This window comes from Labeo rohita, chromosome 5, assembly GCF_022985175.1.
Source record: "Labeo rohita strain BAU-BD-2019 chromosome 5, IGBB_LRoh.1.0, whole genome shotgun sequence".
Classification (NCBI taxonomy): Eukaryota; Metazoa; Chordata; class Actinopteri; order Cypriniformes; family Cyprinidae; genus Labeo; species Labeo rohita.
Genome location: NC_066873.1, coordinates 19,322,113 through 19,347,183, shown reverse-complemented (window position 1 = coordinate 19,347,183; position 25,071 = coordinate 19,322,113). Strand labels below are relative to the sequence as shown.

Below are 25,071 nucleotides of genomic sequence, written 5' to 3'. Positions count from 1 at the left end.
TTTTTTTTTGGCTGAATTATCCTATTAGGCGCAGATTTTATTTCCTGACTTCACTTTTTTCCTTTTTTTTTTTTTGTCATGCGGAATGAGCTAGTGATTTTGGACATGATGTATGCATGAAAATTGTAAACCTAATACCATTAACACATTCCGTCCTCTTCAGCTTACTGAATATTTCCTTTCCACATTTAAAAATATATGGGTCTTCAAATAGAGGCTTGTTTGTGATTTTCTTTGGTTGCTTGTGTGAGTCGTCAGACAGAGGCTTTTGTGAACATGCTAGATTTGTCAAAGGTTTTGTAGTTGTTGCTGACATGTCATCAACCACAACACTCATTGTACCTTTCAGTTAAGCAGACAGAAGGGTCCATTTACAGGCTATAATGTCTCTTTCAAAAGATCTAGGGAAAGCACCGCACACTCAAGGTGTTAATCTGGAAAATTATTATTTTGCCGTCCTTGGCTAATCATTCCAGTCGTTCTTGTCGTTGTTTGAACATAAATGTGTGTTGGCAGTGTGTGTACACTACCACCCTGTAATGATAAAAATCCACCAAGTTGTTTTTATTTAATCTGTACAAATAATTTCCCCATTTTCAAATTAAGCCATTCTTAGCATCTTGTCTGTGTGATGACACACCGACAGAGGCCACTCCCATGACAGTTGATTGACACTGCCGTCTTACCTTAGACCCGCATTGAATGAGCAGTGACAGTCCAATCACCATTGTTTCAATGCTGGAACAGGGACGTAGACAAGATTGGCTCCTAAGCAATTGAGGTGTTGTGTTACTGGATGTAATAATGAACATAGTGGTTGTCATTTACTCTCGACATCTGAGCTGCTTTGTTTGAGAAGGGAATGCGCCTCCCGATCTAAACGAATACGTCTATGTTTGCGCGAATCATTTGTGATCCAGCTTCACTTACAGCAGAAGTGAGTAGAAGGGTTTTTTAATGAATATTTGCAATCGCCTTTCCTAATAACGTCCTAGTTAGCAAGTTTCGTGGCTAAACGCGGCTAAACAGGCTTGTCACTCCACAGAGAGAAGAGAGGGGCGGGGCGAGCAGAGCTCATTAACATTTAAAGCAACATTGACCAGAACAGGTTGATTTTTGCATGGTAAAAAAGGTGTTTTTTACACTACCGTTGAGAAATTGTAACTATTTTAAGTATATTATAGACCCTAAAGAATCATATCAACTTGTGGAAAATGTATCCGATGACCCCTTTAAGACTTGTATGGGTTAATATAACGTAAAAGATGTGTCTTACTGAAATATGTGGTAGAAAACCTATGAAATACTTGCATTATTTAAAAAAAAAAAAATCCACATTGTTTTACTCATATTTTGGACTTATTTTAATGATGTGAAATGGCTGAACTTGTGAGCTAATGGTGCTACTTTCTGCTATTTTTACCGCAACAGCACTTGGACAATAAAATACTGATTCAATGCCACATTGTGCAAGAAGAGAAGAAAAAAATGGGAAGATAAAACTTCCTACAGACCTGCATAATTGTTTCTTTCCACTTTAGCCCTGATGCCTTTGAGGCTTTTAGTAGACCACAGCTACTGAAAAAACTTACAAACGGCAGAGACATGAAACGCTAGATGCCATCCTGGCAGGATGTAAACATGCCGACCCTTGTCATGATGCCACAGCCACTGCAGGAGTTTCTCAGTGCGGTGTTTAAACTTTTTGTGGGGAAAAAACAATGGTACAGCATTTGGTTTAAGCCTATGCTTATATCCATCGTAAGCCTGTAAGCTCTTTCAGTAGCTGTGGTTATCGTATCAGTATTACATTTTCCAAGATGTGTTGCAGGAAAAATAGCAACAGGTAGCACCATTAGCTCACCGAGTGCAACCATTTCACATCATCGAAATAATCCCGCCCCCATAGTCCAAAAATAAGTATCAAATGATGTGGATTTTTTAAATAACGTAAATCTTTCATGGGTTTTCTACAACATATTTCAGTAAGAGACAACACTTATGTTATATTAAGCCATACAAGTTATAACCTTTAAATTTTAAGTATACAAGCAAAAATGTACATTTCTATTCACCAGAGTGATTATATATGCATTTTTTACAACATGTTTTTAAATCAACCTTTATGGGAAGCAAGTGAAAGGCCCATCTAAGTATTCACGTCCCCCCTCTCACTATTGTTCCACTATTCCTGCCTCAGTCATTATACAGGAAGCAATTAAAATTTCGACTGCCAGATTGTGTCCACTACATTCGTTCTAGTCATGAGAGGTTATGCAGAGCATGCTTTAGTGCTCTGACAGTCCGACAGATCCCATGGGGAGAATGGGACTGGTGGAAAAGTGTGTATGTGTGTGTGTGTTGGATGGCGGTTACAGGGTGTCAGTGAGGGGGATTCCTCAAACTGGCTTCGTCCACCAGTGTCTACCCCAGATGGGATCCTCACAGTTTCTCTTCCTTGCCTGTGTGGTGAGACAAATCACTTCACTGTGACAACACCATTATCTACCTCTCTCCCACACTTGCTGCCAGTAAACAACCGAAAAGTTTTAGAAAACAAACAGCTATGCACCGGGTGTCTCGTTTTGTTTTCTTCCTTTTTAACCTCAGACTGTTTATTTTTATTGTTTGCAGAAACTGCATTTGTTGTGTCTGAATTGTCAAGGTTCCCACCAAGCTCTCTTCAGGTCTTCTCGGATAACATTACACGGCTTATCAGTTAGCTATGGGAATATGTTCTCTCTGCGTATCAGAGGACCTTAAAGAGCATCTCTCAGTTTCTGCTGATGCCATATTTGTCCGCTTAAAATCAGCATGAATGGCTGAAGGAAGCCATTTAAAGGCCATCTTTGGCCATGACGTCACCTCAGAAGTCCCTCTAGACCTGGAGACAAAAGGCTATCAGGATAGTGAGCGGCTAGAGGAGATTCTGTCTTATTTAGAGACTCAAATGTTGGTGTCGAACAGCTGGTCCAGTCAACGCTCAACAGATGGCCATGCATAAACAGTGGATAAAGGTTAGAAAATGAATTCAGAGGCCACCAGGAAGATCCTTTGGCATATTAATGTTCATTTGTTGTTATTACATCTCTTTTCCGATCTGGAAAATGTTTTGGAAGCTGAGATTGAGCCAGTTGTCGCTTTCCTTCACCTGTGGCATCTATTAGAGTGGGTTTTACGAAGCGTATCAGAGTACCTCCCTGAAACGTATTGTTGCATGCTTTACGGTTGCTCACTCGATTGAAAGCATAGCAGATGAATGATTTCCCAAACTTTCACAGGGGATGCTCTGGGTCTTTGTTGTGCTGATTTCGGGCAGGGTAACAGCTGTGGATGTGGCTTCAGGATCATAGGGACCCATAGCGTGGGGAGCAGAGGGAAAATTGATTTTCAATGCATTTTCTGACAAAACCTGGTGGGACGCTTGTGCTAAAGCCATCGCTTTTGAAGCGGCTAATTCCTTAGAGATCAGAAATCACAGTGAAAAGCTCTGGTGATGGATGATGCTTCTGATGAAATGTACCTGTGGGTTTGTGTATGTTCTATCAGTTCCTTCTGTTGGTAATTGTTTTTTTTAGAGGGTTCATGTCTGTTGGATGCCAAGGTTTGCCCGTTCCATGCATTTCCCAGCCTAATCCATCCCCTCCCTTCCCAGCCCCTCGGAACGGGCCCTTTCTCATTAGCACCATTATAGCCTAGCCAGCTCAAGTGGTTAAGCCAAACAAAACCCTTTAGCCTTTAAACGCAGCTCTAATTAAGGCTGGCAAGGTGTGTTTAGCGTTGGAATTTCTCCTGCTTCTTTGTAACTGCTGTCTAAAACATTCCTGTAGTGTCTGTCAACAAGAAGCCCCTTTGGGTTTTCAATGAATTCTTTTTTTTTCCTTCTTTCTTTCTTTTTTTATATTTGTCTTGTAAACAGTAAGTCTTCATTTAGAAATGGCATGTAGGTGGGAATCGCAAGGACCAAGCATCCTAATGCAATTAGTTGCATTTTGCAGTAACTATTGACAAAAATTGTAAAAAAAAAAAAAATTGTTTTGGTTGTATCTATTTTTACATTTTCTGTCACAGTAACTTTTTTTAAATATCTTGTGTAATAAATTCAATATTAACTTATGTATATATTAAGTATAATTTAGTGTGTGTGTGCGTATGTATGTATAAACAATAAATATTAGGATGTTAAAGACTACATTTTTAAAAATATAACTATATAAATATTTGAACTGAATGCATTTTTAATATTTTTGCAAAAAAAATGTGTGTAACAGTAATTAAATGTCAGTGTATTTAATAAATATTAAAATATATGTTGATAAATTGCTAAAATTACTAAATTGCTAAAACTAAAATACATTGATCTTGTGTTTTTATTATTTTATTTGTAGCAGTTTATAAATATTTTAAATGTGTATTAAATATTTAAAATATATATTATACAATATTAAAGACATTAAAATATAAAACGTGTAAACAGGAATATTTAAATAATAAATAAAACACAAAAACAGTAAATAAACATTAAGATGCTAAAAACTAAAATAAATGTCTATAATAATATAAAAATAATTATGATTTTTATTATCATTTAAACATTTTTTTATTTAATTATTCATTTAATTATTTAAATTAAAATAAAATGTTACATTATTTTTTTTTCTGAATAAAATATACATTTTTGCTAACATTTTGATAAATTACTAAAATGTACTTATTTGTGTTGTTATAAATATTATATTTTATTATATTTTAAATATTACATTATGAAATGTGAATTTAAAATATTTTTTCTGAAAAAAATATACATTTTTGCAAAAATGAAATTTGTGTAGCAGTAATTGTCAATGTATATAATAATGTTGTCAATATTAATAATGTTGTATATAATAATGTTGTCAATTATAATAATTGTAAATATTAATGTTGATCATTTTTTGTAACAGTAAATAAATATTTTAAATGTGTATCAAAATCACATTTAAAATTAATATTTAAATACTAAAAACAAACAATAAATAAAAAATTAAGAGCTAAATATTATAATAATAATAATAATAATATTATTATTATATTATTATTATAAATCTAAAATATTATAATATATAATATATTATAATATAATATTTTTATATTATTATATACATGTATTATAATTGTTTTTATATTTTAAATAATATATTTTTATATAGTTTTGAATAAAATACAATAATTTGAAATAAAATTCAGGAATTTTTTGCAAAAAAAAAAAATTGTGTAGCAGTAGTTAAATATGTCTATGTATATAATAAATATGAAAACGTTGATAAATTACTAAAATTACTGAATTGATAAAACTAAAATATATTAATGTATTTTTTTTTATTTGTAGCAGTAAATAAATTATTTTAAATATGTATTAAATATTAAAAATATATATTATACGGTAGGAAAGACATTAAAATACAAAATATGTAAACATATAAAATGTTAATATTTAAAGTAACAACCTAATCAATCCACACAAAAGTATTTTTTGATTGATATAAGGATTGATATACTGTCATCAGAAATATTTAATTCCCATAAATGGTCTTCTGGTTCCTCAGTCTGCCTGAGGAAACCAAAAACCTTATGTCAGTCATCAATGTCAGTGGATTTCAAACCCACAACTAAAAGTTTTCATCCTTCTCCATTCCATTTCTTCAACCATTTCACAAGGTTGGCTAGAACTTGTGTTTCTTTAGAAGGTCAAGGAGTCATTTAGACACAATTGTCTGACACAAAGAACCAAACAATTGAATCTCAATCCTGAAGTGTAGTTTGATATGCATTTTGATAAATAAGGCACGGTAGTGCAACATTCAGTGGCCGTAACTCCGGGAGGCTCACTTGGCCTTCAGCCCTCTCAATCATGTCTCTTTATCATGAGAAGAACGGCCGCCGGGCCTCTCAGTCTGCCTGGCTCCATTGGAAAGCTAAACAAATAACCGGCTCCAGTCTGTCCTTGGTCAAAAGCACGGTTGGACAGAGGTGAGAAGATAGATTGGAAACGAAAGATAGAAAGTTTCATTTAGTTACAAAAATAATAGAATGAAGTGAGTAGAAAAAGACATCCATCTGTCAGAGAAATGGGGAGACAGAGAGTGTGTGGTCGATATAGGGACTACCCACTTTGTGTGCCTGTCCCCTTTATACACCCTGTGGAGTGAAAGGGCTGGATCATTGTTAAATGAAGCGGTGAGTAGCTCTGCAGCGCTACATGGAGTAAACCGTTTCCCCTCGGATGCTTTCGTGCATGCTATACATGACTTTTTTTTTTCCTCTCTCTCTCTCTCTCATGGAAACAGTGAGATAATTGGACTTAATGGATGTTTTTTTGGCATGTATGTTTTTCTTTCCATTTTGACTGTTGGTGGTTTGATTGATATGGAAGAAAACTTGTGTTTTAGTTGTATTTGTGCTTAGGGGGAAAAAACTTAATGTGTTTATTAACTAGTTTTATTGTATTTGTGTGTTCACCCACGCATTTACTGAAACGGTGTATGTTGGAAGCCTGTAGATGGCAGTGTTGTCAGAAAGTTGGACTGCATTTGGACTCGCACAAAAGCCTTGTAAGTATTGGCTAGCTCAGTGTAACCCCAATTTATCCTGGCGTAGAGAAGTTGATACAGTCCACGGTGTCTGTTGGCTTTTTTTACGGGGCACTGTCTGCAAGCAGACAAAAGTGTAAGTGTATTCACTGCACTACATTTCCGCTAAAGAGAAGAGGTGAATAGAAACCCTATCATGTTTGATCCTCCTGGAGCTATTTGGGTCAAAGAATACCCTGCTACAGACACTTTTAAAGACATGCTGGCATTTGTGGATTCATAGTTTTAACTCAGTCTGTCTAAAAAAAAACAATCAGCCTGTCACTAAAGCCAGACAAGCCAGTCAGTCATGTGCTTTAGTTTAGAGAAAGAATAATTTTGAAAAGACAAAACAAGAATCTTTCACTTTCCGTGTTTGTTTAGACTCCTGAAATGAGAGTGCAAAATAAATAAACTGTCGATGTTATTGCGTAATAATTTACAGTTGATTTGTTATTTTGAAGCTCTCATCTTCAGAATGTTTGTGTGTAGCTGCTGAACCATATTTGGGGACAAATTTGCACCAAGAAGCTAGCTAAGTATTGCAAAACCTCCTCTTGGCGATGTCCTCAATTGCAAAAATGGTTTAAAAATGCAATAATAATGTTGTGTTAGGGTTAGGTTCTAGCATGTATAATTAGCTATAGATAAAAACAGAAGTCTATGGAATGTCCTCTTTTGGTAAACGTGTGTGTTTGTGCTTTGTGGATTTGGTCCTCGTGTTATAGACTCCAGCTTTAACCGATGAAACGCATTCCAAAAATAGAGAAGAACTGGAATCAGAGGTGCATTCCATATCAGCCTCCTAAATCTGTGCTCAGGTCATGAATAGACACCAACTCCTGGCAAACTAATTTAAAAGTACATGAACAAAAACAAATGGCTATTTTTGTATGGTACTATACTTGATTTAGTCAGCTTTTTACATTTGAAAGACCTTTGCTGTTTATATACTGTTATCAGGAAATTAAGTTACTTAGCAATTTGACAACTGATTTTTAGATTATAAAGCTCAGATCTCAGCTATTCATCAAAAGCAACTATCTTTACTACACAGGAACCACTGCCAGACCTCTTGACCTTTAGACTGTTTAATAGAACTTTAAGTAGACTTTTAATGCAAATTAAAATGTGCTGTTGTTACTTCAAATTTCTCAGATGTGACCCTGGACCACAAAACCAAAAATACATTATATGGGTCAAAATTATAGTTTTTACTTTTATGCCCAAAATCATTAGGATATTAAATAAAGATCACGTTCCATGAAGATATATTTCCTACAGTAAATATATCAAAACTTAATTTTTGATTAGTAATATGCATTGCTGAGAACTTCATTTGGACAACTTTAAAAGCAATTTTCTCAGTATTTTTGTTTTCTTTTTTTTTTTTTTGCTCCCTCAGATTCCAGATTTTCAAATAGTTGTATCTCCACCAAATATTGCCCTATCATAACAAACCATACATCAATGGAAAGCTTATTTATTCAGCTTATTTATATTGAAAATGACAGTTATGACTGTTTTTGTGGTCCATGGTCCATTTAAAATGTCATGGTCAAGATTTGTTTTTAAAAGAGACCTATCATGCCCCTTTTTGCAATATGTGAAGTCTCAGGTGTCCCCAGAGTGTGTCTGTGAATTTTAAGCTCAAAATACCCCACAGATCATTTATTATATCATTTTGAAAATGCCTATTTTCAGTGAAAGCAGAAAAACACTGTTTTCATGCATGTCTTTAAATGCGAATGAGCTGTTGCTCCCCGCCCCCTTTTTGCGTTTTAAAGCCATATGTGGCCCTGGACCACAAACCTAGTCATAAGGGTCAATTCTTTGAAACAAAGATTTATACATAATCTCAAAGCTGAATAAATAAGCTTTACACTGATGTATGGTTTGTTAGGGGGATGAAATCGTATGAGCTTGTTTTGTTTCACAAACAAAGTTACTGGGTTGTCCGGTTTTCATGTTTTCAGGGTTGGTAGATGCACTGGGGACCTGATTTTAGCACTTAAACATGGAGAAAGTCAAATTTTCATAATATGTCACCTATAAATAGACATTTGAGAAATTTAGAACATTAAAAGTTTCACAGTTTTCACATAAATATTGTATTAATATTTCACAATATTACAGATTTTACTGTATTTTTGATTAAATAAATGCAGCTATGGTGAGCATAAGAGACTTTTAAAATATAAAAGTTTCCAACCCCAAACTTTTAATCAGTATAATTTATCTATAATCTTTCTTTATTAAGGCTTTCCACAACGATCTATTTTCTGCCATCTTTTGCCCTTTGACACCAGATAAGTTGGTTTGAAACAGACCCTTCATGTGGTCTTATGTTGGAGTCAGACTAACTTGTTCTAAATAGTCTAAATAGTGAGTTATAAAGTTGCATTATATTTCGTAATATATTGTGTATGTTTATGTTTCAGAGAGTATGCAAACAGGAAGAGGCTGTAGTAGCTTAAAGTGATGTCCTTGTTACTGATAAGCAAACACTTTGCCTGCACTTACTAGTGAATCTAGGGTCGTATCACAGGGCGCCGTTTAAGGCAAACAGACCAGACAAGAGGGTGATAATGACAAAAATAGGCTCTATGGCCTATGCGTTTCTCTTAACGGGTCTGTGGTTATGATTAAGTCACTTACTCTTCAGGGTTCAAATGAGTCTTTATATTTAGCTGACCTAGATCGGGTTTAGGAGCTTTCAGTCCGATCTTTAGTTTAGAACTGGCCGTCTAGTGCATCAGTCGCCTGCAGGAGTTTGCGCTCGCAGATTGAAGTTTAAAAGCAAATTGATGTCGGGTTCTTGGAATATCCTGGATAGATTTGATTCAGATGAACCAGGTAATGACAGAGTGGTTTATTGTAATTATTTGGCAGTTATTTTAATTATTTATTTAAGTGCAGCAATCTTAATATGCTCTTAACTTGAGTTGAGTTTCAAGTTTCTTAGGCTGAAAACCCAAAGACAGAATAAAAATGGTCTGCAGTTTTAGAACCCCCCTGTGCCTGTCAAGATAATTATAAGCTTTGAAGCTGGATTTGGAAGAAGGGGGATCGGCATGGTTGTCGTAAGTAATGGTTGGGGGCATTTGAGCCCGGGTCAGACCTTTGGCCCCCCTGCCAGAAGCTAACACGAATGCACAGGTGTGTTCAGCCCCTCTCTTTTCTGAAGTTCTTTAGTTCTGGCTTATTCAAAGCTCAGAGCTGTAATGAAATTCAGCTGGCTGCTTTCATGGTCAAGTTGCTGCTGACAAATCCCCCTTTTCCTCCAACTCTTGTCTTCATAATGACTGTGGCTGATGTTAAGTGAAAAATGGTGTTTATGAGTGTGCATAAGGCTGTTTTTTCACTTTTAGACTTTGGTATGGAAGATGAAAAAGGAGTTTGTGCATGTGAATGTGCTTCTGACTTATAGTTTGCAAGTTTCAGAAGGAAGTTGCGTTGTAGAATAAGTAGCAACTTATCTTTTGCTGACTGGTTTGGTAAATGAATGATTCAGTCATCTAAATCATTTCTTTTGAGCATACACTTTCACGCTCTCCATTTTCTGGGTTCAGGTTAAGTCACTTTATGAATGTCAGGAGCCCCTCGCTGAAAATTGTCAATTGACACACCTGCAGCTCCACCTCAGACTACAACAGCAATATCCGAAATGGCCTTGTGGCCTCTTAGATGCACCTCCTCCCCTGAGGACATAAAGATCGTGTTACTTTGACCCATTATTTGAATTTTTTTCAAACAGCATGAGGCTCTATAGGTGGTCTCAGGTTTAGAATGTGGTTAGTTTGAAAATCTTCTTGAATGGTGTTAAAGCAAACTAAAAATGCTATTTGCTCTCCCTATATCACTCGTGTTACATGGAAAGACAGTAAATGGATTAAAAGCCACATACAAGTCACCAAAGCTGCATATATTTAATAAAAATACAGTAAAACCTATAATGTTGTAAAGAAAAATTGCAATTTAAAGGGATAGTTCACCTAAAAATGACAATTCTCTCATTAATCACTCACTCTCATGTCATTCCAAACCCGTAAGACCTTCGTAAGACCTTTGATGTTCCCGGCTGCCTTGTTTACAAACAGAGGAAGATGCATGCTGTACATGAAACAGTCTTCATAAACATGTCTGTAGATTTTGACAAAGAGGATGGCTTGTAATGTAATTTCAACCGGAGCACATGCAGCTGATGAGGGGCGGGATGTTTAGACGCGCAGTAGAGGCGGTTTAGCCAATTACAACACACTCGACTCGCTAAACAATCAGAGCCCATTGCCAACTTCTGAGGGAGGGCCTTTACAAAATCAGGAGATCGACCGGCTGTTTTAATGCTAGCTGAAAAGCAGTGTAAAATAAAGGTAAAATATTTAAAAAATAATGCAATTTTTAAAAAACGAGGCATGAAGATATGTTGCTTTGCTCCCCATAAACACAATCAAGCTTTCAAAAAGATCCATTGGACCACTCCTTTAAGGGTTTATAACAACATGAGCAACCCACAGCTCATTGGACATACGTACTTCTATATTAATTTCTGCAACACAGTAATCCTTACTGCATGTTTTGTGGCAGTTTCAAAGTGAAATGTCCAGAGAGTGGCGCTAAAACACGTTCATGTTGTGTGGCACGTTTTTATTACACTGTAAAAAACAATTTGTTGAGTCAACTTAAAATATTTTTTTACCCAGCTGCTTTAAAATTTCAAGCTCAGTCAACTCAAAAAAGTTTAGTCAACTTGAAATGTTAAGTTGTACTAAGTGACAACTTAGATATATAGGTTGATTCAACTTAAAATTTTAAGGCAGCTGGGTAACAAGCCCAGCTTTTAAGTTTTTAGTTTAGTCAACTCAAATATCTAAGTTGTCACTCAATTATTTTAAGTTGACTCAACAAATTGTGTTTTTTCTTTTGTTTTTAACAGTGTACGTTGGTACAAGCAGGTATTGCTGTGTTTTTAATACGCTGCTTGCTTGAGGTACGCATTTTGGCTGTTTAGAATTCAGATATCCCGGAATGTCGCTAAAGGTTAATGCTCTATCAAATTGAAAATATCCCCTACGGTACACCAAACTCAACCCTAAACCTACCTGACCAAAAGTGATATAAAAACGCATTTGTTGGTGCAGCCATGCTATTTTAATTTTCTTATGTGGATTTGAGCTGTTTTGTCAAACTGGGGTTTGTACCGGAGCTCTTGATCACTCAAGTGCAACGCCGTATCGCGTAAACTACAGAGCAAACCTGCTAAATTAGAAAACTCATGCATAAGAAGCTCTATATGTGATGACAATGCTTAGACGTATCAGTTTTCAAATCATGCAGGATTGTTTTGAAGTCAAAATATTATATTCTGCAAGTAATTGTGTGAAAATTGGGGTTTATTAATCAAAACTCTGTGTGTAAATCATACCAAAAGAGGCACATATTTTCAGTGAGCCTATGTTGGACATGAGGGTGAGTAATTAATGACAGAATTTAAATTTTTGGGTGAACTGTCCCTTTAAAATAAGTCTTTGCTATATATTTTCAAATGTCATTTCTGTGATGGTAAAACTTGAATTTTCAGCAGCCATTACTCCAGTCTTCATTGTCACATGTTCTTTCAGAAATCATTGTAGTATGCAACAAAAAATGTTACCAACCCCAAACTTTTGAATGCATATGTATCTCGTTTGTGTAAACCTGGCATGACTCTTCACATTCCATATTTAAACAAGATTTTAGAGCAGTGGCAGAGGGGACATTTTAACTTGAAATGTGGTCTGTTTTGTGTATATGCCTTCATGCCTAATGTTTGAACTAATGTGTGCATTCACTGCACTTGAAATGCAGCGAAAGAATCCTCTGCATTCCTCTCAATCTTAAAGTCATATATGTGTACAGAGACAACACTTTTCTGTAAATGAACCATGTACAATGAATACTGTGGAAGGTGTGATAGAAAGAGCGGTTAAATTGATTACATGTGACAGGGAAACTAGGCGTGTTTGTGTATTTTCTGAAGCAATAGGCCTTACCACTCCTGTTTTAGATCTGTCTCCAGCACTGGAGTCTGTTTGTGTGTGTTTGAATGCAGAGCTTTGCATGGACCTGCACTACATTTAAATGCTGCCTCTAGCTATAGTGCTGTGTCAGGTGACTGCCTCGTCATGCGACTCTGCCCTCACCTCTGGAGGTGTGCAATACCTACCACTAGTATTGCAACAATACTTTGTAGCCTAGTAGCCAGAACTGAATATTTTAATAGTGGAGCAGTACATATTTATGTTGTGCAGGTTAAACTGCTTTTTCTTCCTCATCAGCTTTCATTTTCATGCTATATATATCTGTTAGCAAGGCATTACATGCCCTCTTTGATTACAGATGGCTTAATTTATTAGTGATGTGTTTATGAGTCAGTGTTTTCTTTATGGTTCACCTATAATGGCTAGATTCCACTGACATACCTGGAGATAGTATAAAAACTTTCTTTTTAAAAAGAGTCGCTCTAATATTCAAGTACAGACTTTACCAACAGGATGTTAAGAATAGGGAGTGACACTGAATGAGTAAAAATTATAAAACACGCCTTTCCGTTTTTTTCATGCTATCAGAATGATCTACCTGCAGTTACACGTCAATCTGTGCTGGGCTGACCCTGTTTGCTATTAACAAGCAACCTTGTTGATGCCATTGTGCAAATAGAAGACTTAAGATTGTAAGAGTGTTTGATTAGTCATCTTCTACCTTTATGCAGATGGTCTCTTGTTAATGTTCTGATCTGTTTGACACGGACGGATACATCCTTTCCTCATATAGGATCTCTGAAATCTGAGCAAGTTAGCTAATCTTAGCTGTAATATACACTGCACGTTGCATAGATGTTTTGGCTTATAGGTTAGTGCAAGGCCGTAGTAACATCATTCACTGTGACTACATGTTGAAGAAGTTTAAGAATGACTGAGCAAGGTAGGTGCACTTTTAAGTCTAATGTCATGTACTTGTGTGATAGATATACATTTCTGTCTGAAAGTGAACTGACCTCTGTCAGCTTATTGTCTGTAGAGTTTGTGTTGCAAACTAATAAGTGGTCAAGCATTCTGGGTTTAAAAGATCTTCTAATGCAAGCCACGCTTTCATTTAAAATATCAGCATTTTAGCATGTTTTGACAAGCGCAGAATTTACTTTCACCCACTTGTGCATATTTTCATTAAATGAACTTGGAGTGATTCTCTTTCTTAAAACAAATCTGTGTGCACAGTGTTGAACATGTCTCATTATTTGCAGACTGAAGTGATTTATTGATGAGCTCTTTTGCTGTGCTTGTTAATGGTGAAAAGGAAAAGTTTGCTCTCTGTCTTCTATTCAAACAAAAATCAAAACTTCACAAACGTCAGCTACATTTTGCCTTGGTGTCTGTTGAAAAAGACATTGCACAACATTTCTAAGTGGGAACATCAGGTTTGATGTGAACTTTGGCCGTGTTGTGTGTGTCTGCCAAAAAAAGTAATGTTGCTGTTATCGTCGCTGTAATATGTGAGTTTGTGTTTTTGTGCAAGTTGGAGGAAATTCCATAACACGTCCTGTGTTTCATAATACTCAAGACTGGTCCAATCATTGTTTTTACTAGCTTCCCAAGTCTGTGTTCTTTAGTGAACATGGCAGACCTCCCACTGGTTCTTCTTCCTGCCGTTCTTCCACCAGGGGTTTATGAGACCCACCACTGTATCTGCTGCACACATGCATGTTTGCTGCTCCACCATCGCTCTGCTTACACAGTCCCAGTGTCTTTAGTATCTAAATAGTTGTTGGTTTGAGAGTCATGCTGGAATTAGCAATATGAAGTCTTAGTACTAATGCTGACAAACATGTAAAGATGCACAGCTTCTTCTTTGGAAAAAACAAGTTTGGCACCAGAATTGATAAGTGACCATGAACCACAAAACCAGTCGTAAGGGTCATTTTCTTTCATTTGAGATTCATACATCATCTGAAAAGCTGAATAAAATATGCTTTTCATTGATGTATGGTTTGTTATAATAGGTCAATATTCGGCTGAGATACAACTATTTGAAAATCTGGAATCTGAGGGTGCAAAAAAATCCAAATATTGAGAAAATCACCTTTAAAATTGTCCAAATGAAGTTTTTAGCAATGCATATTACTAATCAAAAATTAGGTTTTGATATATTTATGGTAGGAAATTAAAAAATATATAATTTTGGCCAATACAGTGTGTTGTTGGCTATTGCTACAAATATACCCATGCGTCACATATGTAGTTTGAGGTGGTTACAGATGGTGTGCTGTTTGTTCTACATTTCTGAGCTTTATTTGGCCTTATTGCTTTCAAAGATGGTTAGTCTATAGTTCCTTCCAGACCCAGTGCTAGTTTAGCATGAGTGCAGGTTCATAGAGCTCTTATAAGGTGAAGGAGTGTGTGACCTTGTTCAGCTATAATGATACCTTTTTCTGGGTTTTTCAGGTGGCAACTTAAAGAGATAGTTCACCCAGAAATGAAAATTAGATTGTTAATTACTCACCCTCATATCGTTACAAACCTGTAAGACCTTGGTTTATCTTTGGAACCCAAATTAAGATATTTTTGATAAAATCTCAGAGCTTTCTGATGCTGCACAGAGCACAATGCAACTGACACGTTCAAAGCCCGGAAACGACATTGATGAAATAGTCCATATGTCAGTGGTTCAACCGTAATTTTATGAAGCTATGAGATAGAGCTGCAGTTTTACCTCGGCATATTCACCTTGGTAAAATTAATGATTTGAAGGAATATAATCAATGTATGAATGTATCGTCACAAAACAAATGATCCCCAAAATAAAAACATAGTAGGTTTTTTGGGGCTAATCAATGTAAATAATGATTATAAAATTATTATTTCTGCTATAATTATTGTAAAGCAACATTTTACAGAAACAGTGTTTAAAGAATAATGTTAAGGTGAATAAAATATTGGTAATTCTAACCTTACGCTCATAGTTTTTAGTAGAATACATCACATCTGGTCGGGCAGTCGCATACGGTCTAGCCGCAAAAGTTCAAATATTTTAACGCATAAGCAGCTCAAATCTGATCCTGAAATTTCCGCATAAGCATATGATCGGAACTCCACACAAGTCGCCATTGGAAATGAATGACTTCCGGTCTGTTGCTCATCGTTCATCGGAGATAGTGGAAAGACGGCTTTACAAATAACCATAGCAACAGTGACCAAAGTAATATCAAAGATGGTGACGTCCATAAAACTGAAAGTTTTATCACTTTCTGACACGACAAGAGTCCAATTGAGCTGCGAGTTCATTCATCAAACCTTCATTATCCAACAGCAGCTTTTATATTTGAGTGAAGAGTGGACTATTTGAGCCGTGCACAAAACACAAAACTGACGGGAGCGGCTCCGGTGGAGTTTAGATATAGAACTTTCAGATGACATGCAGCTCATTTTTTCATCACTGTAAGTTACTGAAAACACACATGAAAGCACGCAGCACATGTTAGACGCACGTTTGTGTGACAGAAGGCTCTCTTGCATTGAATGATGTAACAGACAACCAGTTGTGCACTCCTGTTTCGTTCACACAGCGCGTATGCTCTGAGAATGCAGTTGTAAGTCCTGAAAATTTATGGGTGCGAGTTTGGTTATAGAATACGGTTGTCACACCCATAAATAACCGTACTGTGTGTGAACTTAACCGTATTAAAGACTCAAATACAGGTCTGACAACCTTATTCTGCTGCTGTGTGAACATGGCCCATGTTTGGGTAAGAAACAGCTTTACAAACGGTCTTTTCAACCACGGTATTATTTCTTAAAATCATTCATATTATCACAGAAATACTGGGATAAAAGTTTATAGTTTGGATATAAACATTGATGTCAATGGTAGCGATTTGAATCATTCATTCAAGAGATTCATTCAAAAATGCTGATTCATTCAGTAATGAAACAAGTGAAGTATTTATGAGTTATTCATTGAATCGGTCATTCAAACCAATTTTTCCTAATTTTAATATTAAAAATTGGTTTATTAAATATATTTTAAATATGTATTATATATACTTTTTTTAATAATTCATTCAAGTTAATTAAACACTTTTAGACTGACTGCAGCAATTAATACTTTGTCAAAGCCTCTAGTAAAATACATATTTTTTTTAGGTCAGAATCGTGGGAGAATCATGATCTCTGTTTGAGACCAAAAAAAACAAACAAAAAAAGTGATTCTTAGGGCTGCACGATTAATCAAAGACAATTGTTGCGCATTTTTTTTTTTTTCACTGAAGCGGGTTGTGTAATCAGTAGTAAATCTCCAGCAGGTGCTTTCAGATGGAGCAGCATTTAGTACAGTTCACTAAAAAGCTTTGCTATATTGCGTTCATTATCGCAGACAATTTAATTGCGCGATTACGAAATCGAAAGAAATCCTTCACGATCGTTCACGTGAAAATACCACATTTAATAACATGTTTTTACTCCAAACTCACTTCATAAGATCAGTCGAGTGTTTGAAATAAATCCTTCTGTGAAATGATGTGGCTTTTTACAGAAAATAAGCATAGTATAGTATTTATAGTATTCTAAGCTGTGATAAAGGCATTGCATTATAATATACTGTATTATAAGGAAAATTATAATAAGAAGAACTCAGATAAACCATATATTGTCGTAGTCGTGTGTTTATTAGTCACGTTGAATTTCGGCTGCAGTGATCCTATTTCCTGAGTGTCTTCTTCGAGCATATTTGGAGTTTCCTTCTCAATTTATCCAGAATCGTGCAGCTCTAGTACGAGAATACTTTTTTTGTTCCAAAAATGAACGAAGGTCTTACAAGTTTGGAATGACATGAGGGTGAGTAATTAATGACAGAATTTTCATTTTTAGGTGAACTACCCCTTTAATGGAAAAGAGTTATAAAATGAATAGTTCACCAAAAAGTAAAATTCTGTTATAATTAACTTACCCTCATGTTGTTTAAAACCCGTGTGACCGACTGACTTTCTTACGTGGAATGCACAAATTTACTTTTTGAAGAAAAAACTTTTTTTTTTTTACAGATCATTAAAAGTAAATGAGAACTTGTGCTCTCAAGCTTCAAATTGACAAAAGTCATCATCAGAAGCATTATATAAGATGACACTGCTCATGTGTTTTGAATCAATACAATAGCTTTGTGTGAGAAACAGCCTGAGATGTAATGAGTAAATGGTGACGGTTCTAATTTTTTAATGAGCTATAACATTTCAGATAGGATTTGTCACAAGGTTGTTTCTATATGCCCACTATTTGAAGGTTAAGGTTCTATTTGTTGTTAAATATTAAATGACCTCAGTGAAAGCTCATGTTTTGGTTAAACTATCCTCAAGGCCATGCACGCAAGTACAAAAATTGCAACACTAAGGTGCGTCACTAAGATTAAGCCTCGCCTCTGTCAGATCTGAGCCCATGATGTTGATTTTTCATAGTGTGTGTTTATATATATAAATATATATGTTTTTGTGAATCATGCACGTGCCATTGTGTCTGACATTTTGTGTTTTGTTGTTTTGTTCAGATTGCAGGTTGCATGGCAAGCTGATTTGATGCATGACATTTGCATGAGTGCATTCAGGCTCTCTGTGGGATTTCGAGCGAGTGTCTGTGGCAATGGCCCAAACCATGCACGTTAACGGCAATGCCTCAGGTAACACCCCTCCCTTTTAATTGCTGTGATTTCTTTTTTTTTTTTGTAAATCTATGTCCTAATGAATCATCAGTGGTTATGCCTACAGTTATTCTCAGTTAAAACTGAAGAGTGTAATTTCTCCACCGCTAAAGTCGCCAGATGACCAATTCACCAATCGCAAAAAGCAATAATTGCTGTCAAACAGGTTTCCCAGCACTCCCCTCATCTTCTGAACAGTCCCACCCCAAACTCGCAGCACTGATTAAGCCAGTGTTGGGCTTTGTTATTTGTTGCGCTGCTTGCGATGCTGAAAAAAAACTAAGATGGAAATAGTATTTTAGCATCAAACAGTTTACACACTTCAGCTTTAACTCAAGTGAAGACCCAGGTGAGTCTTTTTAACAGATATATGAACATGGATATACATATGAACATACGGATATTTAAACAACAGATGCTTGTGAGTTTTGAGACTTCACATTTTTAGTATGGTATGTTTTAAGTCATGGTTTCTCTCTGTTTTGTTTTCACATTAATTTCATGTTTAGAATGTACAGTACTGTGTGTTTAAAAACATTCCTGATTGTTGAGCACTGTTTAGGATTCAAGTCCACATTTCTGTTTAAAGGGTTAGTTCAGCCAAAAATGAAAATTCTTTCATTAATTACTCAACCCTTACATTATTCAAAACCCATAACACCGTGTCCTAACTACATGTGACACATGATAAAAGGTATCTTTTCCATGTTAATCTGAGTTTTTGTACTAACTAGCTGCAATGGTGACATGCAAAATTTAGCTAAATTTTAGAAACGGTTTCCATTTCCGTGACATCACGGCTGGGAACAAAAACAGGCTAACTATATAACAGTGATAATCTCAAATAATAATTATGTGCTTTATTCAAAGTTAAATGTGTCTAATGTGAGTTTGAATATCATTTTGCGTGACCTGATTGCCATACTGAAAGCAACAAGCAATAGTTTACCTCAGATCTTGAAAATATGTTAAAGCAAAGAGGTGCGTTAAAACTCTGAAATCAATGCGAACCAACAACCATATTTCATTACAAAGATGGTATCAGTCACTCAGTATGTACATTTAACAATCTTAAAAATATTATGAATTAGACTATAAATGTATACATTTTATTGCAAGTGCAGTGCGCTACCAGAAAGAGCCCATCCGCACATTTTAGATTAAAACCAAGAGCTCTCTGACCTGCATAGACAGCAATGCAACTGACATGTTTATGGCCTAGAAAGGTGTAAGAACATTGGTAAAATAGTCCATGTGACATCAGTTATGAAATTGTAATTTTTAATTTTTTAATTTGATGAAACTACCAGAATACTCTTAGTACTACTAAAATAATGACTTATTTAACTATTTCTTTTCTTCCATGTTAGTCTTCACTTTACTTTATTTATAAAGCACATTTTAAAACAACCAAAAGGTTGATAAGTAAAATTGAAAGAAAAAAAAAACTTTAAATTAAAAATAAATAAATAAAATAGGACAAGTGGTCAAAAAATAGACGATATACAAAAACAGTGCAAATAAAAATTTTACTCATCATGAAGTTTTGTAATAAATAAGATTTGAGCATAGATTTAAAAATAGATCAAGAAGGTCTTTGACACACAAAGCCGGTGTTGTGACGTAGAATTCTGATGTGCTTTGGCTTGTTTAGAAGCAAAGGATTCGTTGTAATACTCTCGTGAATGTGCATCGAAAAAAGTATATATATAGTTGCATGGACTATTTTAACAATGTCCTTACTACCTTTCTGGGTCTTGAAAGTGGTAGTTGCCTTGCTGTCTATGCAGGGTCAGAAAGCACTCGGATATCATCAAAAATATCTTAATTTGTGCTCTGAAGATGAATGAAGATCTTACAGGTTTGGAACGATATGATGGTGAATAATTAATGACAGAATTTTCATTTTTGGGTCAACTATCCCTTCAAGACTGGCACGGCACTGCACGTCTAACACTGTATAGAAGCGTGACTTTCTCAGCATGCTGTGAAATATTTCTTGTCAGCCATGCCGTGCTCTGAACCACAACATCAACACATTCCGCTGCGCATTCCTCCTGACAGGAAAGTGAAAGAGCAGCAGTCACTTTATATTGTGTGATTCAGTAGAAATGAGTTGATTTGCTTAGTTTTGCTCCTTTTTGGCCATGTAGCCAGCTCGTGTTGACAAAAGGTCATTTTGATGATACTTGAAATGTCAAGCAGGCACTTTTTTGTTGTAGATTAGGGAAAACATCTTAATGAAGCTAACAGTCAATAGATGGCTTCTTTCTTTAAGATAGTGTATCTTTGGGTGTTTGGTTGTCTGTGTCACTGAACCCTCACCTTTGATGTTTACACAATGAAAATTCTAGTGAGTAACAGGCTAAAGGAGATTTTGTGTTGTCTTGGACCCTTTCCATATGGCGGCTCCACAACAAACTAAGGCCAGAGCACTTGGTGCTAAACAGGGCTGCCAAGCTGTGCTATTATGAAGTCTAGAGTTCTAGCTGATTAGAATGTCAACATTGAAGGCTAATGGACGTGCTAAATTGTTGGACACTAGTGTTACGGCCACTCGATTACTGTTGAGTTACAATGGTCGTCTTTATACAAGCGATCTAGTACCTCATTAACATTTAAACATCTTTTTAGTTTCTTTGTATAGTGACTGTGGGCAAAGTCAAGCTTTTATTCTGATTTAGAGTGCACAAACTTTCAAAACAAATTGCTGTAAACAGTCAAACCAAAATGTATTCAGACATTCATTTCTCACATTATCAGTTATTATTTGCTACAGTTTTGAAAATGAAAATTCATCTTGATAATATCAGATAACTTTGATAGAAAGGTATGTAGCAAAACATGGTCAGGTCGAAGTGTGAAATTTTTGGTCCCAAATTTGTATCAATTTTACTGGTAGTCCATTGTAAGAAGAATTTTGGGGAATAATATGTCGCAGTTTACTTTATTTTGCTGTCCTTACTTACATAAATGAATTATAGTGTCCTGCAACCACTGCTAAAAAAAATCAAGAATTATATCTGTTGTCTGAATAATTGTTGGCTTGACTGTCCGTGACTGTTTATAGCAGTAGCAAATCACACCAGCTTGATGTATACTAAAAGACACTGGATTTACAAATCAACGCAGAAAACAAAAAACGCACTCATGAAGCCATTTCACGGGCTATTTAAATTCTTATCAGAGAATCTGAAGTCTGAAAACTTATGCACTCTGGTATGAAACGATGAGTGAAGCAGCACTGTGATTCAGCCTTACTAATTGTAATCTGAAGCTTATTGTCTACAACAACAAAATACCCGGCATGTAATTTACTTCTCATATTCTTGGTTCAGTTACTGGCTGAATTGGCTTTAGTCTGGGATGTGCTCCAGGTTTAGTTAATATGAATGCTTAATGCTGAATCCGTTCACTGTTTCTCTGTTCTTTCATGGCAGGACTATTCTTAGAGAAGCTACTGTATCAGTTCCAGCATTGTTGTTGTGCTTGTTTAATGGCTCTGCGTGTTTGTTAGTGTGGTCTTGAAAATGACGTGGATTTCTGGGATAATTAAACTGGGAGGCTGACGTGGTTTCCATGGGCCGGGTCAGGAAATACCAGGCCAGAGTGAGAAAAAGGGCCTCTGTTTTCTCCTCTGTGCATGAGTGTGTGTGTTTGAGAGAAGACTCTGATATGCTCAGACCAGTAGTGCTAGCCTGCTACAGTACTACTTGTCAATCTCCTGTCCCAGTAAGTCACAAAACCGTATTATATTCAGTGCTCTAGGCTTTTAAAGGTAGACTGAATGAATGGCCATTAAGTAAAACAGATGACGTGTTGTACTGAATTGCTGAATGCATGTCAACTGTGTTTTGCTTCTTTAGTTTAGAGAGAATGTTAAAGAAGTTGCATTTGTATTTTTTTCAGGTTTCAAGCTACTCTGTTAGTAGTTAGTATGGTAAAGATCATTTTTTGAAGTTTGAGTTTACATTTAAGGGTCTTGCACAGCAGTTTTTTTTTTGTGGAAACATGTTATTCACCAGGCAGTGTCACGCCCCTTGTCTTATTCTATAGCATCAGTGCAGTGTGTTGTAACTTGCATGTGTTGGACTGTTTGAAGAAAACTGTACTGTAAAAATCTGGACGACATTGATGCGTTTTTTAGTTTTTGCAGCGTGCATGTTTGAAATGCCTTTTGAAAGACATCGACATGTTCCAGGTGCATGTTTTAAAGATGACCAAAATATCCATGTTCACAAGCTCCAGCTGGGGCTTAAAGGCTTTTTTCAATCATTTTATTTGCATACTGAATTGTAATTAGACATGTTTTCCTTGTATATATTCAACTATTAATAGATGCAGCCATATTTTTTTTATTTTCATAATGGTCTTCATTCATAGTGTTCATTCATAACCTTTTAGGTAACAGTTTCTTAGGTGTTTTCTTCTGTTCAGGTGAAAGTAAAAATGTGACCCTGGACCACAATTTTTTTTTTTTTTTTAATTGACGTTTATACATCATATGAAAGCTGAGTAAATAAATAAGCTTCCATTGATGTATGGTTTGTTAGAATAGGACAATATTTGGCTGAGATACAACTATTTGAAAATCTGGAATCTGAGGGTGCAAAAAATCAAAATATTGAGAAAATCGCCTTTAAAGTTGCCAAATGAAGTTTTTAGCAATGCATATTACTAATCAAAAGTTAAGTTTTGATCAAAATGCAAGATATCTTCATGAAACATGATCTTTACTTAATATCCTAATGATTTTTGGCATAAAAGAAAGATCAATAATTTTGACTCATACAGTGTATTATTGGCTATTGCTACAAATATACCCATGCTACTTAAGACTGGTTTTGTGGTCTAAGGTCACAAATAAATGCAGATGGCTAGCATTTACTGTAGAATTTTGAAAAACAAATTATTGGATAACTCTGAAACATTTCATGCTAGGGCTGTCGAACGATTAATCGTGATTAATTGCATAAAAAATAAATCTGAGTTTGCCTAATACGTGTGTACAGTGTGTAATTATTATGTATATATAAATACAAACACATTCATCTATGTATTTAAGAAATATTTACAAATATATGTATTTATTATATTTTTATGTATATATATATATATATATATATATATATATGTGTGTGTGTGTGTGTATATGTGTGTGTGTGTGTGTGTGTGTGTGTGTATATATATATATATAGTACATAACATATTTCTCTTAAATGTACAATAATTTGTGTGTATTTATATAGACATAATAATTACACATAGTACACACACATATATTAGGCAAACTTTTATTTTGTATGTGATTAATCACGATTAATTGTTTGACAGCCCTGTTTCATGCTAATGTCAACCATCTGTATTTTCCTGCTGTTAGCGATAACTTGGGTGTATGAAGGTCATTCCTGACATCCTAAATCTCTTAAATTTTCATATAGGTTTTGTGGTTGGCAAAGCAAGCTGATTTATGAAGTTGCTTTTCCTCCCACATCATTGATTTGGGCATCAAAGGCCAGACATTCAAATAGACGTTTATTTTTCATTGCTAACATTCAGCAGATCCATGCCCAAAGGTGATTCTGAACTCTGTGAGACATCCACTGAGATTTCATTGTGTTACCTGAGAGCTGAAAACATTGTCCTCAGGGGTTTGTAATTGGTAATGAATACTCTCATAAGTGTTGTATTGGAGTAGACCGCAAGTGTAAAAGGCAGAACCTAAAAGAGACCAAAAACAAATTTGATCTACAGATTTTAGATAACAGCCTAGTTAAAATGTTTCTACTTTTGGAAGGCAGCATGTTGTCTGGTACCAACGTAATGCTGATCACTGAAATATTTAGCAGCTACTTGCTGACAAGTCTTCAGACATTTTTTGTTAGACACAGTAGATAAGCCATGACCTTTTAAACTCAAAGATTGTGAGGCATACTTGTACTAATGCCTTTCTGTCCACCTCTTTTAGAAAAAGCAGTGCACAGATCAAGCAGGAGAAAGAGCAGTGCTGTCTGCGGACGTCTATTTTCAGCTGTTTACATGACACTAATGTTACATTTGGTCAAACTTGGATGTCTTGTGAGATTTTAGCTGAGAGAATTCACACCAGCCTGTCTGTTGGCAAATGCAAGTGAAAACATATTTAAAAGAAAAAAGGAGGAAGAAACACCCCTTGTTCATTATTACAGACATATTCCCATGGGATTCTTCAAACCATTTTCCCTCTACCAAATCAGACCCAATGTTTGACTTTTTAAAATGGTCTAGACTGATAGGACAGTCAGTTAAAGGGATAGTTCACCCAAAAAAGAAAATTGTCATTAATTTAGCAATATCGTTCCAAACCTGTTAGACCTTTGTTCGTCTTCAGAACACAAATTAAGATTTTTTTGAGGAAACCTGAGAGCTTTCTGATCCTGCATAGACAGCAACACAACTTAGTAAAGACATCATTAAAATCATCATTAAAATAGTCCATGTGACATCAGTGGTTCAGTCTTAAAGGGGTCATTGGATGCCAAGTTCACTTTTACATGTTGTTTGAACATTAATGTGTGTTGGCAGTGTGTGTATACATCTACCCTATAATGATAAAAATCCCTGCAGTGATTTTTAAATAATCTGTAAAAAATAATATCCCCCATTTCAAATCAAGCCATTCTCAGATGCCTGTCGTTGTGGCGTCACACCCACAGAGGCCGCTCCCATGATAGTTGATTGACATGAGCGTCTTACCTCAGAT

General features: G+C 35.6%; 1 protein-coding gene across 1 annotated transcript in view; it reads left to right on the top strand.

Moving 5' to 3' along the window:
• kank1a (KN motif and ankyrin repeat domains 1a) overlaps positions 1-25,071 on the top strand; it is a 62,908-nt gene that overhangs the window by 17,822 nt on the left and 20,015 nt on the right. The window contains 1 exon segment of the mRNA XM_051109638.1: positions 18,180-18,308. Coding sequence (XP_050965595.1) covers positions 18,272-18,308 — 37 coding nt within the window. The 5' untranslated portion in view covers positions 18,180-18,271.